The sequence below is a fragment of the Clupea harengus genome, chromosome 23 (genome assembly GCF_900700415.2).
Source record: "Clupea harengus chromosome 23, Ch_v2.0.2, whole genome shotgun sequence".
Taxonomy (NCBI): Eukaryota; Metazoa; Chordata; class Actinopteri; order Clupeiformes; family Clupeidae; genus Clupea; species Clupea harengus.
The window spans coordinates 14390520-14410974 of NC_045174.1; the positions used below are offsets into that span (position 1 = coordinate 14390520).

The 20455-nt window shown below is 44.9% G+C and overlaps 1 protein-coding gene across 1 annotated transcript in view; it reads left to right on the forward strand.

The window, feature by feature from the left end:
- Positions 1 to 13459: 13459 nt before the first annotated feature.
- Positions 13460 to 20455, forward strand: part of ace (angiotensin I converting enzyme (peptidyl-dipeptidase A) 1) — a 30825-nt gene continuing 23829 nt past the window's right edge. Inside the window, exon 1 of the mRNA XM_012817337.3 lies at positions 13460 to 14255. Coding sequence (XP_012672791.2) covers positions 14040 to 14255 — 216 coding nt within the window. The 5' untranslated portion in view covers positions 13460 to 14039. The remainder of the gene's footprint in view (positions 14256 to 20455) is intronic.

A 20455-nucleotide genomic window follows, 5' to 3' on the forward strand; every position in this document is an offset into this window, starting at 1 on the left:
GGCCATATTGCAGCAAAGCGCCACTTGCTTAACAGTGAAGCTTTGGTCTTGTTTTACAACTTTACTGGCTGAATTTCAGTCCAAAACTCAGGCCCACACACTAACGCACTCACTCACTCACTCACGCACACACGCACGCACACACGCACACACACACACACACACACGCAGAGAGAGAGAGAGAGAGAGAGAGTGAGTGCATTGATTGATTCATTATAAATAAGATTGATATGTCAGGTCCAATCTTCACATCCACTGGCCTGTGCAAGAGCCACACGCACCGTAACTGCAGCCAAGCATGTGGAATGAAACGTGTCTCCCAGTGTACTGTTAGTTGATAGCTTACCTATTCTACACCACCATATCAAACAGTGAAGAGGCAAGAACTTCAATGTTACACGCCAATCAGCTGCACAGCTAGTTGATCTTGTTTGAACACTGACCACAGCAATGCACAGTAACACCCACCATACATTGACACAAACATATATATACAAATACAAATAAAAAATAAATACATTGAATGGAATTGAATATATGTACTGTATGAATACATGAGTGTACACGTGAAGCCATTTTACCTACACACCATGGATATATACAGTATCATGTAAGTGTGTAATTTCTGTATAATGTAATACTTGTATTTCTATTATATCACTGATACAAGGGTATACAAGTGAGTGTGGTCTTAGGGTTCAAAATTAAGTTTGAGGTTGAAGTGTCCTTAGGATCAAGGAGAGGTGAAACGTTATCTGCTGTTCAGGCAAGCAGGACAAACAGATGCACTTTGCTCAGCTTGCAAGACCACTAAACAGCATTTTATAACCCCTAATGAGCGCCATCATAGCTATCATAGCATCATTGCTACCTTTCTTAATATCACATGGTCATTAATAGTAGCTACGGACTTTACTCAAGACTTCTGATTCATCGTATCACGTATGTCCCGTCTCTTATCACTCTAGCTCTGAAAAGATCAGACTGTAACCTGGCATCCATCCAGGGGTCCTGTAAAAAGCTGTGAACCAATGTGAGGAAGAAATTATATTTGTAGTTATAGTTTTAGTTATGGTATTTGGTAGAAGTGATGTACAAAACATATATATTTGTTATGTATATTGTATTGTATTGTATTGTATATATATATATACAATATATACTGTATATATATATAAATAAAATAAATAAAGTATAATGCACAATGCAACATAATGTGTTCCACAATACTGTATATTGTGTAGTTGCATTGTATACTGGGGGCCTCATTTACTAACAGGATTGCGCCCGTTTTCAGGCGTAAAATAGCGGGTAAAGACATAAAACCGTATTTACAAAGGCGGCGCACCTGAGTAAATGCGCAAATTACCGCTGCTGAGAGGGTATAAGGGAAAGTGGGTGTGTGCCGCAAAGAGATGGGAGGAGAGGCGTTAAGTGCGCCTAATTATGTACCCTATTAGTAACGAAACAAGAGGTGTTTCAGCATGAGATATCAGCTGCTAAATGAAAACGATGTGCCTGCGAGTAATTTGAAAAATACGAAGATCAGAAATGTTATTTTTTTTTTTATGTTTATATTTGATATATCATTTAATATAGGTATATACAAAATTGTCCCACCAGCTAGCTGTTCGGCCACGCTTTACCCAGAATTGCCGCTCATTGTATGGTTTACTTTAAACCGTATTTTCATACATAGTTCAAGCAAACCGAACGTCTGAAAATTTCAGTTGTCCCTGCCCTGTCCACGCTACAACTCCAGTTTTCAAATGTATCTGCCTAGGGCAGCATTTTTGAAAAGTCTGGTTTTCAGTGTTGGAATGCGCCGTTTTAAAGTAAGGGGTGTGGTGTATTCCTACCAGACTATTTAACGGGACTATTTAACTATCCTAGCTATCTCTAGCTTAGGGAACCATATTAACAGTTTGCAGTTGCCTGTGTGTGATTAACTCATGTTAATAAGTGTGAATATGAACTTGTGAACATAAACTCGTTAATAAGAAGCTGCACAGGCACCCTGAGGGGTAACCATAGCAACCCAGAAACTCAATGTTCGCTGGAAAGTTGAATTTCCCAAAATCAGCTCATCAATAAAAGACAGTCTTGAATTCAAAGTGATCACAACTTTTAGTGTGGATGGAAGAGCTAAACGGAGAAATATTTATGAGTTTCTATATTTACCTGAGTTAGTTTGCTGTAACCTCGTGAACCAAAAGCTCTAATTCTAATTTGAGCTCATCATCCATGGTGGAACACGTAGGCTCTTTCTTCCCTATTTTAGCGGAGCGCTAAATAACACTAATGGGCGGTGTTAGGCGCAGGTGACGCGACGATGTTCTTTGTTTGATAAATAGGATGCAAAATACCGTGCGTTATTTGCGGTTTGGCAAAGGCGCAGATTAAGCTGCGGTCGCAATGTTAGTAAATGAGGCCCTGGGTGTGGTATTCCTCCCCAAATTCTGGCAAACTTATTTCATTGCAATTCCTTTCATACTGCGCCACCTCATTCCTCCGCAGATTCTACAGCTCTGCGTCTTAAATCATCACCATGAACCAGTAGTCGGTGCTGGGTTGAGTTTGGAGGGAGAGTGACAGAGCTGGCGGTCCTTGAGCAGAGCGACAGTAAGGCAGAAACTCCGGCCAAGTGGAGCAGAGTGGAGCTGGCAATGACAGATGCCGTATGGGATGCAAACTAATACTGAAACAGCCATTTTACTCTCAGTATGTTCCCTCCGTGGAACAGATTGGGTGTCTGGGACATGCCTGGGTGTGTGATTGCTATGTGTTTGTGTCTGTTTTGGGTTTTGTGTGTGTTTGTGTGTCATGGGTTCGATCCCCGCATGGGGCGCTGTTGGCTCTGGGGGGCAGGTCCTCCCCAGACCTTCAGTGCTCAGGCGGGCTATCTCCCGGGCCTTTCTGTGTGGAGTTTGCATGTTCTCCCTGTGTTCAAAAGGGGTTTCCTCCACTAAGGACCCCAACAGAAAAACATGCAAAAAGAACAGAACACTCCTGTCAGTCCCTGACCGAGACGGACGGTTCACCTGGTCCCCGGGCGCTGAGAAGCTGCCCACTGCTCCTGGAGGATCCTGGAGGAGGGACGATCTGGGATGGGTTAAAGGCAGAAGACGAATTCACAGCGACCTCAGGCCTGCGTGTGCGTGTGTGTGTCCTGTGTCGCATCCATATATAACACGTGTGTGTTGCAGTGAGTTGTTTGTGCAATAAAAAACTGACAGCAGTCAGCCTTGTTTGTTTGTGTGTGTGTGTGTGTGTATGTTTGTGTGTGTGTGTTTGTTTGTGTGTGTGTGTGTGTGTGTTTGTTTGTTTCTTCTGGTGTGGGCATTTCCCTTTCCGGTTTTCCTTTTCCTCCCTCTCTCTCTATGTCTCTCTCTCCATAGACATAGTATACTATGTCTATGTCTATGTCTCTCTCTCTCTCTCTCTCCCTCTCTCTCTCTCTCTCTCTCTCTCTCTCTCTCTCTCTCCCCTCTGATGTTGTCCTCACAGGCCCCTCATATGGATTGCCCATAGTTCTTTGTGGACGTGATACAGTCTCGTTGATTATAGGAATGTTAACAGGATTAGGTTGTGTGTACACAACACCAAAAACAGGAAACACCTGTCAAATGTCTACTTAGTCTGTCAATAGTAGAGCAGTTAGATAAGTATGCTAAGATAGCAGTAAGCTCTAAAACAGATCCAGCCCTTATCCAGAGCACATCAGGGACTCTAGCACTGTAACACCATAACATAAACAACATTTATACTATAATTACAAAGGTAAAAACAGATAAAAGTAACATAGTGCTCTTATTATTATTATATGATGCTAGTATTTACTGAAGTGCATCAAAATGGCCAATTAGATGTGGTAACGATGTAGCATACAGGAAAAGCAACAAATCGATGATATTGGTTGAAGTACATTTTCTGTTTGCATGCCATTTTTAAACATTACTTTGCACTGTAGTCAGTGCTAGGAATGTGTGTTGAGCTGCATAAGTGATTATTTGGTGAATCTGTTTCTGCTTGACATTTCGAGGATTTCATTGTCTCCACACTACCTCATTCCCCCCAACACACACACACACACACACAACCACACACAAACACACACACAACCACACACACACATACACACACACACACACATGCACACACACACACACACACACAGTCCTCGCCCCCTTTGCTCCAGTGGACTGAAGCTGTCCTGAGCCGCTTGTATCTGGTGAGATTGGATGTGCTAGGGCAATCAGAATGTGTTCACACTTCACAGACTTCCATTACAGCTGGCGAATTAAATTACAGAGTCAAAGTCTTCTCATCTCAGGGTCCAGGCAAGGTTGGTGTGTCTGTCTCTGCGTCTGTGTTGCGCCATGTGTGCTGTGCTGTGCTGTGTGTTTGTGTGTGTGTTATGTGCTAGTTTCTGTGTAGGCGTGCACGTGTGCCTGTTTGGGTGTTGAGTGATTCTCTCTCTTCGTCTGTCTGTCTTCAAATTGTGTATGTGTGTGTGTTTTTTCAAGTCTCAGGCTACATTGACTTTTGGACCCTCCCCCAGTGTAGGTTGGTTATCAATGAATTTACAGCAGGCTTTTAACAAGACTTTAAAACACCATCAAATGACTTGGAGCTGCACGGCCTTGTGTCTCAGTCACACCTGACATCTACCTCTATGAACACATACTTTCAAAGTACCACACACATATCACTTGTTCAAAGCTTTAGAGAGTTATAACTTATTTGTAACTATTTATTTAACACAAAGTTGTAACACTATCTGCTTTTAACAAAACTCTAATAACAGCTCTGTTAGGCTGATCTGGGATCAACTCCTCTGAAGTGATGGGAAATACATAACAAACAGGTTTTGCTCTTGTACACAAGGACAATGAGCATCAATCTCACTGTACTGTAAAACCCTTCTCATGCCACCCCACTACTTCCTGTTTCAGACCATGGGTGCCTTTGTTGTACTTATGAATTAATCTGATAATCAGTATTATTTATTTATATTAATTATTAATATCAACTAATTGATTATTAATATGAATAATTTCACTGCCCACCTGCTGCCCGGTGAGATGGGAACGTGTTATGAGTCCCACTTGTACACGTGAGCTTTGGGAACATTTTGTGTCATGACTACTGATCATTTTGATACGGATATAGTCTATCGACACACAGGGTCATCAAATCACACGCGATACTAAGTGCAGTCGCTCCAATGGGATGTGTACTCTGCAAATATATGACCAATGCTCGACCGTCAGATGTTAACACATTTAAAATACCTCAGCTAAACATGCATGAAGTATCAATAAAATATTTGTTAATTATATTTTAATGCAGGGTTTCAATGCAGGAGGCTTTGTTTTGTCCCACACTGTTGCTGGTGATACTGATGTCATTAGCACTTTACGCTATCATCATCACACCATCTCTGAACGGCGTGCAGCCTAAAGGAAACATTATCTCACAGATTTCTTGAAAAATGAACATGCTTTGACTGATCAAAAAGATAAACATCTTTAAATAAAGATTCCGTTACTTAGCTTTAGTTGTTGGGTTAGTTGACACAAATTTACTTTGAAGTTTATTATTGATAAACCATCTAACAATACAAACTGAATTAATCTCTGCCAGACCCAATCCAAATATAGCTGCCATCAACGAAGGTCTAAGCTAATAATAATAATAATAATAATAACAACAACAACAACAACAATAAAAGCATTATTATTAGTAGTAGTAATAGTAGTATATTAATATATATGACAATGCACATATGGACATATAATGGATTTTCAAGATGAAAAGGTATGCATTAAAGTATAAACCATCAAAACGTATGTACTCCTTAAGTAAATAAATAATTCGTCCCATCAGGTATCAGCAAAGGCAAGTTTATGACAATAGGTTTCAAGAAGTGGCTTACGACAGGCGAAACGTGAATGACAAAAACGTGGTCAACAGCCTAATGTGAAGAACATGAGCACACTCTATACTAAAGCAATTATCCCGAACTGCAGCCTGATAACATGAACACACGCTCTTGGTTTGATCCCGATAGTGGAGTCTCATGCGTTATCAGTGACGCGTGAGTCAGCGCCGGGGTAGGTTATGCGCATTCAAAAATTCGAGCTAGATGCATTTTTGAAAGAAAACGCACGTTAGTCCGGAGCATAACAGGATCGCTAACCCTCACCCAGCAAGTCAGAAAGCAGTGCTCAAAAGACAAATGCATAGAACTATATTTAAAAATCTATACGAGAACATTAACGAGATAAAAAAAAGTCTGTGGACGAAAACCTATAGTGTTTGGCCTCCAACAGATAACCTAGACGGATTACAAGATACATCATATCGTTATCATTATCATTGCGTTGGCATACTGATGCAGTCACGTAACACCAGTCTGTATCCCCCGCTGCATACACAGGGGTACAAAGGTATCACATTCTCTGTAGCACGTTAGCTTTCGTAAGTATGAGGGTACTGCTGTAAGATCATCAGTAATTACACACACCTAATTCAAACTGAATTCAGGCGATATAACCATGCTCTCTTAAATATGTATTTGTACTCGTGGACGGTGGACTTATTACGAAAACAGCAGGCACCTCCAGTGTGCCACTCTGGGCTCAGAGTTTGTCAGGGTACTTAGTCTAGTGAACACCTGAACACGTATCTGTTATGGCAACTTCCAACTCTAAGAGTTGTCTTGAAGCTGAATTACCCTGAGGCACAAGGTATCATAAGTTTAGTATATTACAGCTCTGCAGACTCTAGATAAGAGCACAACCAGCACAAGGGTAAGAAGCAGTGATTTAAAAGCCCTACATCTTTAATACCTTTTATATATTTTAAACAGGAAAATTCCACAACAGTTTCCACCACACATCACTACACCCTTTGTATCATTGCTACGGTGACTGATAAGATAGACCACTGAATCAGTATGAGCTCATTAGACTCGCCCGTTTTATGTACATGTTGGTTGTAAGAAAGTCATACTCATGGTGTGATCCTGATAGCGGAGTGTCATGTGCTATCATGCAGCAAGGTTAAAAGGATGACAGCAGACTCAAAGCACCGCAGCCTAGGGTTCTTATGTGTAGACGTCCCTATAATGGTTACCTTTAATGGCCCCACTCACTTGCATAACCCTGTCTTGTGTCAAACGTGGGTCACTGTACCCTAGTTATCTGCCCTCTTGAAGAGGAGATAGACCCTCAGTTAGGTGGGGTCTCTACTCTGATGGGCCATTTTGTTAGTACCAGTGTGTTCAAGCAAACTGTTTGTTGTTTTATTTACTTTGAAACGTTTCTCTCTTTCCTCTCTTTCCTTATCTAACAGCTAACTTTATTTGAATGACCCATCATAATGGCCTATACCATAAACTAGCAGCCCACTAGGCTGACCTGCCGGCCCATCAGGTATTTGCCAGATTTTCCTCGATTGCCAGTCCGAGCCTGACTTCACCTCTACCGCAGTTATAGGTATGCTGATTTTAAGAATTCTTTATATTAGGAAGCTACCAAAACGCTCAGCAAATGGTATTTCCCACACTGGGCTAACATTGTGCAGTTCTGGCCATAGACATATATAGATGTCTATATATGTCTATGGTTCTGGCAGTCATCACATTGAGACACATTCCTCTCAGTCTCCATGTGCCGATAAAGCTCCTGAAACATGAAACCTGCAGGGGAATCATACGTGTGTGAGTGATAATCATTATGCACCACTTACTGATTAATACAGCCACCTCATATTTTGTATCGCATCAAGATCGCTTTGGGAGCCATGCATTTCGTGGACGCCGGCGGGAGGGCAATTACCCAAACAACCCCTCTTATCTCCCGTGATGGTTATAAAAGCTTTGGAGTCTTCCATCAGCACTTTTTCAAGGTTTTTATAATCGTGTGCTAGCTGTTCTCACAGAGGACCGGTGTCAGCATATCTATTCTCTCTTCACTTGTTTTTTATTTCTCGTGCAATAGCACACCTCTGGGCCGTCTTAATTACTCTGCTGTTGGCATGTGCAAGTCCTGTGGCGAATTGAGAAATATCTAATGGCTTTGTTAAAGCCTCCTTTTAAAAGTGTACTTGCTGCAATGCAGTAGCCTACACACTGCTTCTTGAAGAAGCAGATAAACATAAATCTAATGGCACAGCAGGGTATAGTGAATGGGGAAGACTAATACAAAGACATTCTGTGAGCGGACACTGTGTTCTCTGAAAAGTAAATGCTAGCCACCATTAGGGCTATAGGTTAGTAATAACGTTTCAGAATGCGTTGGGTGTTGTGTGAACTGCTAATACCTTTTCAAGTACCTCATGTTTTGGTGTTTGCGCGCTGACATTTGCAAACGAGCTGTGAGTTGACCTCCATCTTAGTTTGTACAAATATGTTATCTTCTTTATCCCACCTGGCTTGGCTGGGCTCATGACATCTCCACTGGACTCTCTGCACAATGTGGAAAAATAGGCGTAGCAGTGATCCCATGCCCGAGAACGAGTGCAGATGATTAGATCACTTCACGTCTACAGAACAAGGCTCGGTGACTCCGTACAAGTCGGGGGTGGTGTGGGGTGGGGAGGGGTGGGGTGTGGGCGGGAATCTGAGGACTCTTGAACAAAGCCATCCCTGTTGCAAGCAGTCAACCGATATTGTACACTCAAGGCCAGGCCTTTTCTGTTGTCGTAGCGACCTCGCGAGCTGTAGAAGTAGCCCATTGCTACTTTCGACAAGCATTTTAAAATCTCGCTCCTAGGTTTGAGAGTGGGAGTACACTGTGCCCACTCACTTACAGTGACCCCTTAATTCCCCAGTCCCCTGCTCAATAACAGCCCTACATATTTCCAATAACCCTAGAGATCTGGCACACTTGGGCACAATTTCCTGAGACATTTGATCCTTTTACAGGCAAATGGACAGAGTCCCAACTCATGCGGCTTGCCTTTCTTTGGAGGAGAAAAAAAAAAGCGTTTGATTCGTCCCAAGACACCATTTTTGCGATTTCTGGTAGATATAACTGCACAACACACACAAACCCCCCCTCACACACACATACTGACTCACACACACACACACACACTGTCTCTCACTGTTACTGACACAAGCTCACTGATACAGCATGCCAACCAGGAATTCCATCCCAGTGACATCGTTTTGCGGATTGGTTTTTGGAGCACTCTGAGGGATATCTGGGAGAGGAGTAGCCTACTCTGTTACTGCCAGGGCCTCATTCTCACAGCATTCATTCCCACCCCTCACCATCCAGGATGCAACCTCCCAGGGTTCTCCTAACAATTCCTTCCCCCTAGACTCTATCCGCTCGCTGCTACCTCCGCTGATCACCAAAGCAACCGTTATTTTGAATGTATGTGCTCCCTGCAAAGAGAACCATATTGTGTGACTGTCATACACTGAGAGTTTTCACCAGATTGTCAGATGATTTTTATTGGCAAAATTGTTTTGGTATTGTATCACACTTTCACATATTTATTGAAAACTACTGAAACTAGATGCTTGTTTTGACGCTACTATGAAGACCTGGCATTGAATCCAGTGATCTTCGTAATGAAAATTGACTCTTGGCAGTACAGAAATAACAATTTTCTGCCACAGATGTGTGTAGAACACCCTCGGGCAGGCGCTTGTGCATGTGTGTTTTTGTGCGTGTGTGTACGAGTGTGTGTACCAAGTCGGAGGAGACAGTTGTGTGTGTTCAGTGGCTAAACTAACTTAACCTAAGCAAGTGGGAAATAATCGTTTGCGAGCCAGAGCAACGAGGCTTCTTCTCAGTTTATGTGCAACACACCCGACCATAATGCTGTGTTCCCTTTCTGGCAAACATTTATTGATGTTTGACAGCCAATCAAATTACACCCCTATCTTCCATCCATTTACAGAGCAATTTACAGAGTAATGAAAACAATAAAGTATTTCACCCATAAACACTAATGACTTATGCTAATTAGTATGCTTTCATGAAAGATTATCTCCAGCCTTGATATTCACTTCACTACAGTTAATATCAGTGTGGTACAGGCATCTGTCATGACATAGGTATGAATCAGTAACTGTATGTTGTAACTTATGATGATTGGATCGAGTTAGCACACTAACGATGGCTGTAGGGTGCATTACATTCAATTTCATTTTCATGTTCTTTCAGCTTTGGCTCCAATTCCCAAAGAACACACACACTGACAGTATGCATACCTGTGTATACCTATGTATACCTGTGTGCATACCTGTCTATACTTATGCATGCCTGTGTGTATACCTACATATACCTGTGTGCATACCTGGGTATACTTGCACACAGATATGCATAAGTATACACAGGTATGCACAGAGGTATACACAGGTATGAACACAGATATGTGTAAGCAGCCCATATCTGTGTGCATACCTGTGTATACTTACACAAATCTGTGTTCATACCTGTGTATACCTCTGTGCATACCTGTGTATACTTACACAAATCTGTGTTCATACCTGTGTATACCTCTGTGCATACCTGTGTATACTTACACAAATCTGTGTTCATACCTGTGTATACCTCTGTGCATACCTGTGTATACTTATGCATATCTGTGTGCATACCTACATACTGAGGTCGCTTTGGGTAACCGCACCAGCTGGGTGGATAGATTAAACCATGACTAAACATAAACAAGCTGCTTATACAAAACAAAATAAAAGCGTGTGTTTACCCTAATTGCACTGTTAATCCCATGTAACAATGGCAAATGCCAAAATAAACAAACTTAGATGTAAATGTTCCCTCTGCGATGTCATGCTGAGCTGATGAACGCAGGGCCTCAGGGATGTTCCTGCTCGTGTTTACGCTTGTGATGTGTGTTTACTCTGAGCGATCCGGCCGCATAGTGCACGTCTGAGGACATCTGATGCCTGACTCTAACTTGTCGCCCCAGCCACCCACCGACGGGGGACAAATACACCAGAGCACAATGGAGGAAGGCCACAGCCTCGGAAGGTTCTTCCGGGAAACGGTCACGTCCCGTTTCTTAATAAAGGTACGGTAGCACTGGTTCTTCCGCAAAACGATCACGTCTCATTTCTTAATAAAGGTACGGTAGCACTGGTTCTTCTGGGAACAGACACGTCTCGTTTCTTAATAAAGGTACGGTAGCACTGGTTCTTCTGGGAACAGTCACGTCTCGTTTCTTAATAAAGGTACGGTAGCACTGGTTCTTCTGGGAACAGACACGTCTCGTTTCTTAATAAAGGTACGGTAGCACTGGTTCTTCTGGGAACAGACACGTCTCGTTTCTTAATAAAGGTACGGTGGCACTCCAGCGCCCACATATAGTCATCGGGCTGCTTCACAGACGCGGTCAGTTTTATTTCTTATTGCAAATGCTGCATGGCTTCACCAACCTCAACCCACCCCACAAAAGGGAGAAAAACAAACATATTTGCATATCCTAACAACAAGTGCAGTCATTGGCTGGCTTGTGTGTTTGTTTACCCAGTCGCGGTGTTACATGCTACCCAGACAACAGCTGAGGAGGGAAGAGCAGGGCTGGCGAGGACCCACGCCAGATCAGGGCTGCAGGAGGAGGAGGAGGAAGAGGAAGATCAGGAAGAGGAGGAGGAGGACGTGGTGAGAAGTGAAAGCTGGTGATTGATGGGCGAGCGGTGTTGAGTGCAGGAGGAAAGGGGAGGGGGTGGGGGTAATTGGAGGCTTAATTGCATCACTCACAACCCCCTCATCTCTCTCTCTCTCTCACACACACACACCATTTATCTGCTGCTGTTCTGTTTCTTTTATTTCTCCCTGTCTCCACATTCCTCTACCTCAGCCCAGCTGCCTGGTAGTCTTTCTCTCTCTTTCTCCTCTTTTCTTTCACAGCTTCCTCTCATTCTCTTACCCCACAACTGCCTCTCTCCTAAATACTCGGCCAATCTCTCACCACTTCTCTTTCCACCTGGATTTCTTTCTCTTCATCCCCCTTTGCTCAACCTTTCTCTGACTCTCTTCTTTCTCTGTCCTATTCTCTCTCTCTCTCTCTCTCTCTCATCTCTCTTTCTCTCTGTCTGTGTGCACACAGTATGAAAGCTGAAGGATCTCTCTGTGAGGAGAGAGATGGAGACTCCCTTACAGCATCATCAGTACAGCAGTAGCTGGAGCAGCCGTGGTTATGAGAGACAGGGAGCAGCCAGACTGACAAGAGTGATGGAGAACCCCCTACAGCAGCACCACCACCAGCACCACCGGCAGGAGCAGGAGCAGGAGCAGGAGCAGGCATGGTGGTTATGAGAGCAGTGATGGTGGTTATGAGAGCAGTGATGGTGGCTATGAGAGCAGTGATGGTGGTTATGAGAGCAGTGATGGTGGCTATGAGAGCCGTGATGGTGGCTATGAGAGCCGTGATGGTGGTTATGAGAGCAGTGATGGTGGTTATGAGAGCAGGCAGGAGCAGGGATGGTGGTTATGAGAGCAGGGATGGTGGTTATGAGAGCAGTGATGGTGGCTATGAGAGCAGTGATGGTGGCTATGAGAGCCGTGATGGTGGTTATGAGAGCAGTGATGGTGGTTATGAGAGCAGGCAGGAGCAGGGATGGTGGTTATGAGAGCAGGCAGGAGCAGTGATGGTGGCTATGAGAGCAGTGATGGTGGTTATGAGAGCAGGCAGGAGCAGGGATGGTGGCTATGAGACCAGGCAGGAGCAGGGATGGTGGCTATGAGAGCAGTGATGGTGGTTATGAGAGCAGGGATGGTGGTTATGAGAGCAGGGATGGTGGCTATGAGAGCCGTGATGGTGGTTATGAGAGCAGTGATGGTGGCTATGAGAGCAGTGATGGTGGTTATCTGTGAACAACACCAGCACTGCTGCTGGAGGCTCCGGGAGCATAGACGGCTGATCAGATCATTACACCATTATCTCCGACAATGACAGACAACAGTGAGGGAGGGAGAGAGAGAGTGGACAGGTAAATGGGGGAGGAGGAGAGGATATGTAGAGACGGGGGGGGGGGGGGGGGGGATGTGCACAGGAAATCTAGAGAGGGAGAGAGAGAAAATGATGGAAGGAGGTGAGGGCGAAAGACTGTAGAGACAGTAGTTAAAGAAAGAGAGAGAGAGCTCTCGTAGTGTTCCATAGTAGACACACACGGAAAGAGAGAGAAAGAAAGGCATGGAAAGAGAAAGAGGGAAGAGAGTTGAAAACAGTAAGAGAGAGGGGAAAGGAGGGAAACAGAGAGAGAAAGGTAGAGAGAAAGAGAGAGGTGGGAAGGTACAAGGAGAGGAGAAAAAGAGGGAAAAGGACAGGAATGAGAGAGAGAGAAGGGAGGGAGATAGAGAAAGCGAGAGAACAGGAAGGACAGAGAGGTGCAGCGTGAAGAAGGGAGGGAGGGAGGGAGGGAGGGAGGGAGAGAGAGAGAGCCCGAGAAAGGGAAAGAGAGGAGGGGGAGAGCCTGGCTGCTGTGAGGGGCAGGCTGCAGGAGTATGGGCTGGGTTAAGCTGCTACTTAAAAGCTGCCAGCGGCAGCAGCGCACCACTCACAGACTATCTGACAGCAGGGCGGGAGAGACTGAGCGCAGAGAGAAAGAAAGAGAGAAGGAGAGTTAGACTACACAGAGGGATCCACCTGTGTGTGAGTGTGTGTGCTCGCGCGCGTGCGTCTGTGCGTCTGCCTGTGTGTGTGCGCACGCAGCGCGAGTGTGTGCGTGTGTGTTTGCGAGAGAGAGAGAGAGTGCATGTGCGCGTGTGTTTGATGTGAGACCATTGAGAGGAGGTGTGCTTGCAGCAACAGGACTATTTTTAGTTGCCTCCATCTCTCCCCTTCACCCTCTCTCCCTCCTCTCTCTCTCTCTTTGTCTTAATCCCTCTCTTTTTCCCTTTTTAGTTTTTTTTTATATTTTCTTTTTTTTTTACTTTGCAAGCCTCAAGAGAGCAGCCTTTTTTCCTGATTGAGGAGGGGTATTCAAAAAAAAAAAAAAAAAAAGAAAAGCTTCAGGCGTTTCCACAACCACCACCACCTCTGCCAAAGCCACCATGCAGCGGGCGGTCTTCCTGCTCCTGCTGCCCCTGCTGGGTCTCTCCGGTGCCCTAAGGGACGAGTGGAAGCCGGGGGAGTTCCCGGCGACCCAGCCCGGCGCTCTCCTCTTCCTGGATGCCTACAACACCACCGCCGAGGACGTCTTCTATTTCAGCGTCAGTGCCAACTGGCGCTACAACACCAACCTGACCAGCCACAACTCAGAGCTACAGGTAAGCGGGCGGGCGGCGGGCAGCGGGTGGCGGGTGACGGGTCCTGGGGCTCAGCTGGTGGAACAGCCGGTAGAGCAAGGTGCAGACAACTCCAAGATTATGCAAATATTTAAGTTGTGGAAGCCAACTAGTACACCTAGGGGCAAATATTTGAAGTTGCGCTTACCAGTTTGTCTGGATATGGAAATGGTTCCTGATGGTCTAGGATAGCTGAGAGATGCATTTCGTATGATGAACAGGAAACGTGTTGGGGTTTGCGTGTGCTACCAACAACTGCTCACAAGTCTGGCAGACACTGCTAAACCAGCCAGTCCAGTCCAGGGCAAATGTTTAAGTTTTTATGGCCAGCTACTACCCCCAGGGGTAAATCTCTAAATTGTGGTTAGTCCTCAGTCTAGAATAGATTTTATATTTACATTCAGTCACTCACTTGGCAAACGCTATAATCTTTAGTGACTTACTGAGGTCACGACCCCAAGCAACAGTTAGCTAAGGAGAAGCTGATAGGTAGATGACTCGATGACACAGAGGTCTCTTGAGAGATGAATTCGGAACATGTGTTTTCTTTTGTCTGCTAACAATTACTCGTAAAAGTCTTGCAAACAGTTTTGACCCTTCAGTCTCTTCAGCTGTTGTGATGTCAGGCTGTGAAAAGCTAAAACAGGGGATGAGGAGGGAGACCTGAAGTCTTCCCACAGGTGTGTCCATGTCAGTTGAAATCATTTTTTTTACTTATCAAGATTTATTTTTGGGCTTTTTTGCCTTTATTTGATAGTTCAGTGAAGAGTGGGACAGGAAATGAGAGGGAGAGGAGGTGGGGAGTGGACAGGAGAAATGATATCAGGCCAGATTCGAACCTGTGTCCTCCATGGGCATCAAGCCCAAATGTGGTCGGGGCTACTGTTTGCGCCACAGTGCCCCCCTACTTATCATTTCTTATCATTGTTCTATCTCGTGGTCCATCATTCCTAATGTGTATTCTGAGTAGAGTCACGTTCCAGTGTTTCTGTGCAAGAGAGAGGAAGATAGTAGTACTATAGTACACTATTTGTGTGACTTGAGGAGAGATATGTCTTCTATCTGATAAGAAAACAGTCAAGGGGAAACAAAATGGGTGTGGTTTCATCTTTTTTTTCTGGTTATGTAAACATGCTCCCAAAATGCAACTTCATCCTGGACACACACACGCGGGCACACACACACACACACACACACACACACACACACACACACACACACACACACACACACACACACACACACACACACACACACACACACACACACACACACACAGACACACACTCATGTTTGTATTTGTGGATATGTCAGGAGAGTCAGAGTGTTGGGCAAACACATGCATATCTTGTATGTCTATCACTGGCTGGAAGCAATCAAAAGATACAGATCAACTCAGCAACTCCAATACTCCGATACTAATGCAGAACTTTCTGATTTAAGAAATTCCAGAGATGTCCCAACACATCTGGGCATGGCAATGCGTCACACACACATACATACACACACACACACACACACACACACACACACACAGACACACACACACACACACACACACACACACACACACACACACACACACACACACACACACACACACACACAGACACACACACACACACACATACATACACACACACACACACACACACACACAGAACAGCAAAGACACACACACACACACAACCGCACCGACACACACACACACACACATCAGGCAGCTGTTTCAACATTGCCCAGTCTTTTGCCTACAAAGCAGAGCTTGACCACACACACACAGCAGGTGTGACCTTGTCAAGCATGTACACACACACACACACTTACACACACACACACACACACACTCACGATGGTCCATACACACCCCACCCCTGACCCACACCTCACACACACATGCACAGAGAGACACACACACATGCACAGAAACACACACACACACACTCAACCGCTGCGTGCTCCGCAGGCCAATCTTGAGCCCTTTTGTACGGAGCAAAGGCATCTGTCAGAGGAGCCAAACCTGCGCACCAGCGCGCCTCACTGACACCTATTGTTCCCGACACATCAAACGGCCGCATCAAAGGAGATCAGCGCCGCAAGGCCTGATGGGATGCGGCGGGCTGTGCTCGGACGCTGAGCTCCGAGGTAGCGAGGGGGCCCAGGGCTCCTGGCGGGTTCCGCAAGGGGAGAACCGGGCGTGCCGGTCACTTGCGTAAGGCAGGGGCTGCGGGGCTTTCACGGAACATTCCGAGGGACTTTAGACCCAACGGATATCAGCTGCAATCAGCCAAATATCTAACTTCTTATCATAGTTTGTCTGATTTGCAAAAATTGATTTTTGATCATTTAACACACTGAGGACACTAAACCCTGGTTATATAGTTCTTACCTACTGCACTTCCTCAATGCATGCCCTGTTCTGTTCATCCCACCTCATGCTCAAATTGGCACGTAGTTTTACCTTCTGTGTAGTGACCCTCTGGTTCAACTGGTGGCTTACACGGAACATTTCGAGGGACTTTAAACCCAACGGATATCAGCCGCAGTCAGCCAAATAACTGACTTCTTATCATAGTCTGACTGCATCAAAAATGCAAATGTAACACACTGAGGCACTAAACCCTGGTTATATAGTTCTTACCTACTGCACTTCCTCAATGCATGCCCTGTTCTGTTCATCCCACCTCATGCTCAAATTGGCACGTAGTTTTACCTTCTGTGTAGTGACCCTCCGGTTCAACTGGTGGCTTACACGGAACATTTCGAGGGACTTTAAACCCAACGGATATCAGCCGCAATCAGCCAAATAACTGACTTCTTATCATAGTCTGACTGCATCAAAAATGCAAATGTAACACACTGAGGCACTAAACCCTGGTTGTATAGTTCTTACATACTGCAACTCAATGCATGCCCAGTTCTATTTATCCCACCTCATTTATCCGAACTGGCATATAGTTTTGACTTTCTGTATAGTGACCCTCTGGTTCAACTGGTGGAGCGACTGGTAGTGCAGGGAGCGCACATAGGCGATGATGAAAATGTATATCTTGTACTGTAAGTCACTTTCGATTAAAGCGTCTGCTATGTATGCGTCTGTTATGTAAATGTATACATTTCCTATTCCATTTTCCCACATTTATCCCATCGCACGCATGTCCGGTAGTTTTTAACGTTCACATGCACGTGTCTCTGTGCTGAAGATGCAGGGTTTGTGCAATGTCTACTGTCCCTGTAGATCTGCCATGTGAAGTTTCCTGGAGCCTGTTGGTTCAGCGATTACGTGGGAGGGGGGGGGGGGGGGGGGGGGGGGGGGGGGGAGTGGGGGCGAGCACAAGGCAATGGATGGGTGTCAGCCTCCAAATGAGAGTCCAGGAGTGAGTGGGTTTCCAGGAAACACAAACATGCAGACACACACACACAGGAACGCTCTTTCTATCTCTCTCTCTCGCTCACACACACACAAAAAACGCCCCCCCCCCCTCACACACACAGAAACACTCTCTCTCTTTCCCTCTCTCTCTCTCTCTCTCTCTCTCTCTCTCTCTCTCTCTCACACACACACACACACACACACACACACATAAAGAAACGCTTGGCCATCTCTCCACTCATTCATACAGCAGCTCAATATACCCAAGATATTTCCTGCTCTGCTGCAGACATGGCAGTCCCACCACATCTGGGCACAATAATAGCATTTGCGGGCGCGCGCGCACACACACACACACACACGCACACACATATAAAGGCATAAGCATGCTTGCAGGCATAGAAATGTAAATAATTCCACAGGGCAAGCGAGAGGGAAAGGGACAAAGAGCATGAAGTAATGTGGAAGAGAGAGAGAGAGAGAGAGAAAGGGAGAGAGAGAGAAAGGGAGAGAGAGAGTAAATTAATCAAGGCAGTGAGTAAACGAATGAGAAAGTCAGAGTAGGCAGAAAGAGAGAAATGGAAGTAAGAGAATAAAGAGGAGAGAGAGAGCAAAATAAAGAATGAGAAAGTGGAAGAGAAGAGGGGAACCTGAAAAAGAGAAAGAGAGAGAGGCACAGAGAGAAAAGAGAGAGAGAAAGACGGGGAGGCACAGAGGAAGAGAGAGAGAGAGAAAGCGTGAAAGAGGTAGTGAAAGACAGAGAGAGAAGAGAAGAGAGAGGGAGAGAGAGAAAAGAGAGATGGAGAGAAAAAATGAGAGAGAAATAAAGAGAGAAAAGGAGCGGGTAATTTTGCTGTGTGGTTTGACCAGGCCAGCTCCAGGCCAACAGATGAAACAGCGGTGGCAGCAGCTGAAATCAGCCAGGAGGGCTTTTAATTAGACACTAAAAATAAAGGCTGTTTTCCACTGATGGGTTGCCGGGGCGGGTTGCCGAGGGCCCCTTCAGTGCGCTAGCAGGCCTGGACACTCTCGGCAGACACACTCTGCGGGGAACAACACTCTCACAAAGGCCTTGCCTCGCTCCTGAAAAACACACACACTCACAGAACACTCACAAATGCCTGAAAACACTCACTCCGACCCTCCCTGTATGTGATCTAAGAACAACACTTGTAATATTAAACAATATAGAATAAGGTATATGTTACAAACATTGTTACACTATTCTGCATAGTGAATTCTTTTCAAACGATTGTAGGTGGTTAGGTGATCATACACATTGGGATCATTAGGAAAGTTATATTCAAGAGGGCATTTCCTGGCAGTTGTTGTTTTCTCAACAGTAACCTATAAACAGTATCTTTATCATTTCTCCCAGACAGTTATTACATGACAAACATCATTAGAGTACTGACTTAACATAGGAATGAATTAATGCATTGTACATTAGTGTAAATGTTCTAATTCTAAGGAACTTCCTTGCGATGATGATACCAAAAGTTGAAATTACTCTAAGAGTGTATATGCTGAATAATGTGCAAGGTTTCAACAATCATTGTGCCTGATCAAGACTTATAAGACAATAAGAAAAGCTTCTAAATCTTCTCAATATTAAATAACTCTTCACCCATGACCTGTACCAATCTTTGTTTGGGGTTGGATGTGAACACTCTCCCTCGTTCTCCTTGCTCTTACTCTGAGTAATCCCTTTTGTTTATAGCAGTCAGTAGTGTGTGTAGATGAGGAGTCTGCCACAGTGGGGCTACAGGATGATGTACTGTGTGTGTTCGGTGTCGAGGAGATTAATGGATTCCTTGTGGAAATGGAGGAACAGAAGCGGTGAGGAAAAGCAGTAATAATATAAATGTCAACTTGGACCGTAGCTGGGAGCCATGGAGTTGAAATGACTTCCTGAGCTGGCAGAGGTTAAATGAAGTGAAAGGGAGTGTGTGTGTGTGTGTGTGTGTGTGTGTGTGTGTGTGTGTGTGTGTGTGTGTGTGTGTGTGTGTGTGTGTGTGTGTGTGTGTATGTTTATGTGTGTGATACCTGTGTGTGTTTATGTGATTTGTGTGTGTGATACCTGTGAGTGTTTGTGTGTGTTTATGTGGTTTATGTGTGTATGCGTGATACTTGTGTGTGTTAATGTAGTTTATGTGTACGTGTGTGTGTGTAGGAGTGTGTGTGTATGTGTGTGCGTGTGTATGTATGTGTGTGTGTGTGTGTGTGTAGCAACAACATGTTGTTGTGCATGTTGTTTGACAGTCACATGTTGATTTTTGGACCCTGTGACCTTGTGTGTGGCTAATACGTCCACCCTGTAATGTCCACACTGAATGTGTCAGGACAACAGTGAACAGCCCTCCCCCCCCCCCCCCCCCCCGTCTTTTCTTTAGCGCTTCCCTCCCCTAGCGCTGCAGGAAACACTGGAGAGGGGAGAGTGAAGGCATTCCGACCCCTTCCTTAGGGACAGTAGTCTTAGCAACGGGGGAGAGGGACAGCAAGGAAAAGATGATAAGAAAAAGGGGAAAGAGAAAAAGACTGAGATAGGAGGAGGAGAAAGACAGAGAAGGTTCAAGGGTCAAGGTTGAAGTCTCAACGCTTCTGCTGGCTTTCCTCTCCCCCATTGTTAATCTTTAGTCATGAGGCATCAATGAGAAGTGTGTGTGTGTTTGTATGAGTGCGTGTGCGTGTGCATTACGATTACAGTACTATGGTGTTGTGGGGTCAATGAGTCAAAAATATTTACTTTTCTACATTGTACGAACAAAGTAGTGTTCAGAGCTCTGGGACTGTAAAGAGTGGATATCCC